The sequence below is a fragment of the Camarhynchus parvulus genome, chromosome 24 (assembly GCF_901933205.1).
Source record: "Camarhynchus parvulus chromosome 24, STF_HiC, whole genome shotgun sequence".
Taxonomy (NCBI): Eukaryota; Metazoa; Chordata; class Aves; order Passeriformes; family Thraupidae; genus Camarhynchus; species Camarhynchus parvulus.
This window is the reverse complement of record NC_044594.1, coordinates 268,484-274,910: the sequence shown is the minus strand read 5'-3', so window position 1 is coordinate 274,910 and position 6,427 is coordinate 268,484. Positions and strand designations below refer to the sequence as shown.

Genomic DNA, 6,427 nt, shown 5'->3' with positions numbered 1-6,427 from the left:
AGGGATCATCACTGTTCCCTTTCCTTGCCCATCTGTTCCTTCCTCTCCTCCACTGAGCAAAGTGCAGGTTTCAAAATGGGACTTAGAGGGAGCGGACTTTGCTTTCCCCAGGGCTGGGCCTGCCTTGAGACGGGTCACGCGCCCACGGCTTTGAGCTGCAGGGATTAAACCAGCGGTGAACTCCGTGTCCAACCAGTGCCGTAGCAGCGGCCGGCCCCTGTCAGGACTCCGGGTGCTAATCCAGCCTGATGGTCCATGCTTTTGCTCACAGAGGTGTGTAATCAGCCTTTATTTTTACAGCTGAATCAGGAAAATGTGGAAGGAACAGTTCAGACCAGCAAAAACCCTTTCTTGCCTCTTGTGCACAGGTAAAAGATGCAGTCAAGGAATTTTTGACACAAAGGTCTGCGGCACTGATCGGCTTTATCATCTTAGCCATGAGAAGATGAGGCTCCTGCAGGGCACGCGGTCACTGCCATCCCACCTTTGCAGCAGGAGTAGAACTTGGTCCTGCCTTGTCTCTATTTTCCTCCTTCCCCCTTGTTTTCTATTTTTCTCTCTTTTCCTTCAATCTTTTCTGGACCGACCAAACCATAGCTGCAGCAGCAGTGCTGCCCCTTGCAGCTCCCACCCTGCATCCCACCTCTGCAAGATACAGCTGCATGTTCAGAGCACAGACGCACTGCCAACGGACATGATAATTTATTGCAAATATTTCAGAGCAACACAGACATAAAAGGAAAGAGCTGCTGCACTGGGGCACAGCATTAGCCACGACAGACTTGGCTGTGGGGGCGCGCGCCAGGGATGCCAACACAGTGTCACCCATCAGTGATGGTAGCACAGTGTCACCAGCGGTACAAAGTGCTGCCCGGTGCTTGTTGCCTTCCCATGCTTGCTTGGTGAGTGCTGCAGGGAAATCTGCTGCTCCTTAACAGAGAAAAAGTGAAGCAGACACGCAGAGGAAGGAGAGAAACCTGCAGAGCTGCTGTAGCAATTAGCAAATCATCCTGTGAAACAAGCAGGAGCCCTCCCTGCCAGGGGAAGAGCCCACGAGGTGCACAGGGCACAGCACCCTAAGGGCCTAGATGACCAAGTCTGCAGTTTTGGGGTGCAGGTGGTGCCCCCTGGGCAGCCCTGGGGCAGCGGGGCCCTGGTGGCAGGCGGGGGCCAGCGGCGTGTCGGTGCTCGAGGCGCGGGCGCTGCAGGCAAGGAGCAGTCCTCCAGCGGCCAGGAAGGCTCCAGCAAACCACCCCAGGAAGGTGGCCTCCCCAAACTCCCACCTGGGCACGATGTCGGGGACAGTCTCATCCCAGAAGTCGAGGACGGTGTTGTAGGCAACCCAGGAGACCGGCACCAGGGTGGTGATCCCTGCCAGACCCAGCGTGGCTCCCCCGCCAAGCAGGAGCTGCCGCTTTCGCCCGGGTTTGTCCTCGCAGGTTCTCCAGCCCTCCAGCCCCAGGGCAGCCAGGAGACAGCCCAGCAGCCCCAGCCCGTTGGAGAGGCACATCAGGAGGCGAGAGATGCGCAGCTCGGGGGGCAGCGCCAGGAAGGAGCCGTGGGCTTGGCATTCAACCACCCCCTCCTCCTGGGTGATGCAGACCTGCCAGAGCCCCATGTTCCAGACCTCCAGCTCGTTCAGGTCCAGGTTGAGGTTCTTCCAGAGTGGCACGAAGGTGGTGACGCAGGAGCTGATCCATCCGAGGAGCGCCAGCAGCATCCCCCCGCCCTGCGCCTTTGCCCCCCAGCCCCCGGCCATGCCGTCGCCGCCCCGCTAACCTCCGGGCCCGGATTAGCCGCCCTGAGCGGCGGCCGCGGGCATTAACGCTTGTGGAGCAGCGTCCGCCCGGCCGCCGGCCGCGTCTGCCGCCCGGGGAGGCGAATTCAAGCCTGTTCCTCCAACGCCGGGGTGTGGCCACGGTCGTTTTTCAGCGGTTGTTGGTTTTTCCACGCTAAAAGGAGAGCCCGGCTCGGCAGGAAAAGCCGGGTGCATCCCCGCGGTAACTCCGGGCAGGGTCCCGCAGCTGCCTCGCCGTGCCCAAGAGGGTTAAGCCAAAGCACGCAAATCCTCCGAGCCTTGGCCACTCCGGAGCGAGAGCCTTGGCAGGGACAGCGATTCTCGGCAGCAGCAGTTCCAGCCTCGGTGGGACACGGCTGGCACCGTAGCACAAGATGCAGGCAGCAGAGAGCCGGCATCGAGCTTTTCTCAGGAGTCGGTGGCCCTGATCCTCATTAGGTCATTAAGTAAATATGCAAAGGAGCCTTTGAGGGCTGCGTTGGGAATGGGGATGTACAAGAGAGGAAGCAGGTTTCAGATGGGCCCTTCCCACAGGTGGGCATTGATCCCCCTGCCCTGCACCCAGCACTTCACCAGCAGATGAGATGACGGCAGCGACTCGTGGTGTTGTGTGTGAGGAAACCATTGTACTGATAGGAGACACCCTGATGCAAGCACAAAGCTGGGGAAAACCCACGTACATCAGCTTGGTCCAGTGGAAGGTGTTCCTGTGGCAGGGGGCTGGAGCTGGACTGATCTTTAAGACCCCCTCCAACCCAAACCGTTCTGGGATTCTATGAAAAGGACGAAAAGAAGCATCAGGAAAATCCCAAGTTTGTGCTGGCACTCGGCCCCCATCCTCCCCCACGTGCACTGCCTCCGCGGGGTCCAGCTTGCAGATTCATCTTCCCTGGGAGATTAGCGACTAATCTCTCCTTCATCCGCCGTCTTTCTTATCTGTATCGGGAGCCAGACTGGAAATTACTGAGTCCTGCTGGTCCCGGGGTCCAGCCCTGGTGAGTGCCGGGAGGATCTTTGCAGGGGGCTCCCACAAGGAGGGGGCGAGGGAGCACGGACCACATTCAACAGAGGAGCACAGATCAGGCAGGAGAGAGGGGATGTTTTTCAGCCCTTGCTGAGCATCCCGTTCCTAAGAGCAGACAGAGAGCATCATCCCAGGGGCAAGAGCAGGGAAATCCGCTGGGAAACCCCTCCTGCTCCTTCCCCCAGGCATTGGGGCACCTGCTCCTTCCGATTAAATCGTCTCAAGGTAATTGTGCCTGTCATTGAGACAGATTAACGAGTGACCTTCTGCCGCTGGAGCAGGATTGGCGGCCGCCGCCGAGCTCCCAGTCCTTCTTTCCCTCCCACCGGCCGCGGTGGCACAGCCGGGCAGAGGATTCCCGTCCACAACCGGTGGGAAGATGCCCGGCGGTGGCCGGGGCGCAGCGGGAGCCGCAAGCCGAGAACGACGCTTGCCGGGCCGGCAGCCGCTCTGCCTGGACATGAGGTGGGTGTCTGCTGGGGTCCGGGGAGCCGGCAGGTTGGTCCGGACGCTGACATCCTCCATCGCCGCACTGAGGAGCGCTGGTGCCGCTGCTCTGCAGTGGCAGGGGATGCTCGAGGGAGGCAGAGCGCCAACACCCCCACCCCATCATCTACCCCCGCAGGTCGCTGCGCGCTCCGGTTGCGTTTCCAGGGCCATGAGCTCCCATCGCGGGTCCCCATGGGCACCGGCTGGGCTCAGCCTGTCCCGAGGAGCCCGGCTGTGGGGTCTGCCTCTCTCTCACAGGCTGTCCTTCCTCCGCACCTAGGGGCCATCCATTTCTGCTCGGAGCTTCTCACAGAACCCGCAGCTACCGCCACGGCCTGGAACAACTGTGGGACAGAGCCTTAGGCGCTCACCCGGAACTTGCCGGCTGCCGGGGCTGCTTCCCACCGGAGACCAGTGCCTCCTTCCCCGGCCTTGCAATGCAATTATGGCCCCTAATGGGCTTAGCCATCTGGAGCCAGCCCGCAGGCACCCCGGCACAGCTCCGGAGCTGGGATAAGGGTTGCTGGGCAAGGGGGGCTCCCGCAGACCCTGGTCCCGGGGGATGCGGAGCGGGGCCGGAGCCCCAAGCTGCTTTCCTGTCCGAAGTAACTCCCCGCTTGTCTCCCCCCGGCAGGACCTCGCGCCCCGCCCGGGGCTGAGCCGCCGCCCCGGCGCCGCCATGGTGCTGCCCTGCGCCCGCAACAGCGGCGGCGCCGGCGGCTGGCTGCCCCCCGAGGAGCCCCGCGGCCGCAGCAACTCCATCCCCCCGGCGCAGACCCCCACGGCCAAGCACATGCTGGCCTACCTGCCCCGGCCGCCCACCGACACCAGCCGCTACGGCACCTTCCCGCAGAAGGTATGGCTCGCCCCAGGCTCCGGGGCATCCTCGGCACACGGTGCCGCCGGGTGCTCGCGGTTCTTGTCGGAGGCGATTTCTCACCGACGGGCTCCTTTCCCCCCCGCAGCCCGATGTGCCGGCCGCCTCCGGGGCTCCGGCGGAGGACGGCGGGCAGAAAGCCGCCGCCGCCGCCGCCAAGAGAGGCGCCGCGATGCCAAACTACCCATCCGCACCCCGTCACGGCGGCTTTGTCGCCGGTGAGCCGTCCCTGCCGCCGAGCCGCGGGAGCCTGAGCGCCCAGCAGCACCGCGGCCGCCCGTCCTGGTGCCCGCCGCCCGCCCCGCAAGAGGCGGCTGCCCGCTTCTACCCGCTGCACGCCCTGAGCGTGGCCAACATCCCCAACTCGTCCCGCGGCAAGACCTCCGCCCGCAGCTCCACCGCTCCCACCCCGGAGGGGCTGCAGGGCCGGCGCTGCAAGCTGCTGGAGGAGGACAGCCCCATGGCCCAGGCCGGCCGGCGGCAGCGGCAGCGCTACGTGACGAAAGTGGGCAAGTGCCAGGTGAATCTGGGCAACATCCAGGACAAGAAGAGGTTCCTCTCAGACATCTTCACCACCATCGTAGACCTCAAGTACCGCTGGTTCCTCTTCGTCTTCATGATGTGCTATGTCGTCACCTGGGTGGTCTTTGGCTTCATCTACTTCCTGGACGCCTGGATGCGCGGCGATGTGTGGCACCAGGGCGATCCCGAGTGGCAGGCGTGCATCGAGAACGTCGACGGCTTCGTCTCAGCCCTGCTGCTCTCGGTGGAGAGCCAGCGGACCATCGGCTACGGCACACGGATGGTGACGGCCAACTGCGCCGAGGGCGTCATCCTGCTGATCGCCCAGTCCATCGTGGGCTCCATGATCGACGCCATGATGGTCGGCTGCATGTTCGTCAAGATCTCCCGGCCTAAGAAGCGCGCCCAGACCCTCATCTTCAGCAAGAACTGCGTCATCTCCCTCCGGGATGAGAAGCTCTGCCTGATGTTTCGTGTGGGGGACCTGCGGGAAAGCCACATGGTGGATGCCAAGATCCGGGCAAAGCTGATCAAGTCCCGCCAGACGGCCGAGGGGGAGTTCATCCCCCTGGAGCAGTCAGAGCTGAACCTGGGCTATGACACGGGCGAGGACCGTCTGTTCCTGGTGGAGCCCCAGATCATCTGCCACGTCATCAACCGCCACAGCCCTTTCTGGGACATGTCGGCCGAGTCACTGCGCCGGGAGCAGTTTGAAATCATCATCATCCTCGAAGGCATCGTGGAAGCCACAGGCAAGTGATCTCGGGGAGTCAGGGTGGAGAGGGGGGGCTCCCCTGGGCTCCTGGAGATGCTGGGCAAACCCAGGCCCAGGAGTGACATCTGAGCAAGAGAGGCTCGAGGTCCTGTGTGTCTCCAGCGGGCCATGGGTGATGCAGGGCTGGAAGCCCCTCGCTGTGGGTGATGCAGGGCTGGAAGCCCCTCGCTGTGGGTGAGGCAGGGCTGGAAGCCCCTCGCCCTGCAGGCTCAGGGGGCTCGTTGTGGCACCCGGCACAGCACAGCCCTGTTCTTGCCGCAGGAATGACGTGCCAAGCCCGCACCTCCTACACGGAGGACGAGATCCTCTGGGGATACCGCTTCGAGCCCTGCATGTCCCTGGAGAAAGGCGCCTTCCAGGTGGACTACAGCCGCTTTGAGATGACCTTTGAGGTGCAGACGCCAGCGGCCAGCGCCAAGGAGCTGCAGGAGCTGCGGGAGCTGGAGCAGCAGGAGCACTCCACGCTCAGCCTCTACTGGGACCAGCTGGTGCAGCCGTGCGCGCTGCCGGGGCCCGGCCAGGATTCCCTGCTGGGGATGGCTGTCCCTGCCACAGCCCCCGGCCAGGATTCCCTGCTGGGGATGGCTGTCCCTGCCAGCACAGCCCAGGGCGGCCGGGACGAGCCAGCGCAGCGGGACTGCCCTGCCTGAGCCCCCCGGGCCCGGTGCCCCACGCCAACAGTGCCATAGCCCACCCTGCTCTGTGGGGCTGAGCCCTCGCCCCCCCGCTCCCCCAGCTGCAGCCTCAGGGCGTTCTTTCATTCTTTTTGTTAAGTTGTTCTTTTGTAAGGAATATGAGGCAGCGGGTGAGTAAAGGCTGTTCATGACAAAACCACCACACCATCAGCTGCCTTTGTTCTGGGGGAGCCCTCGGGGTCTGGGCACGCAAGAGGCAGAGCCCAGAGCCCCCCAGTGCCATGGGCTCAGTCCTTCACCACCTCAT

At 63.5% G+C, this 6,427-nt stretch overlaps 2 protein-coding genes across 2 annotated transcripts; one reads left to right on the top strand and one right to left on the bottom strand.

The window, feature by feature from the left end:
* Positions 1-689: 689 nt before the first annotated feature.
* On the bottom strand, positions 690-1,759 carry LOC115913108 (putative claudin-24). Its single transcript, XM_030964996.1, has one exon. It carries the CDS (start codon positions 1,757-1,759, stop codon positions 1,085-1,087), a length of 675 nt encoding a protein of 224 aa, XP_030820856.1. The 3' UTR covers positions 690-1,084.
* Positions 1,760-3,990: 2,231 nt separating this feature from the next.
* LOC115912969 (G protein-activated inward rectifier potassium channel 4-like) lies at positions 3,991-6,217 on the top strand. The gene is made up of 3 exons (XM_030964777.1): positions 3,991-4,167; positions 4,277-5,462; positions 5,747-6,217. Exons 1-3 carry the CDS (start codon positions 3,991-3,993, stop codon positions 6,133-6,135), a joined length of 1,752 nt encoding a protein of 583 aa, XP_030820637.1. The 3' UTR covers positions 6,136-6,217.
* The last annotated feature ends 210 nt before the right edge of the window (positions 6,218-6,427 follow it).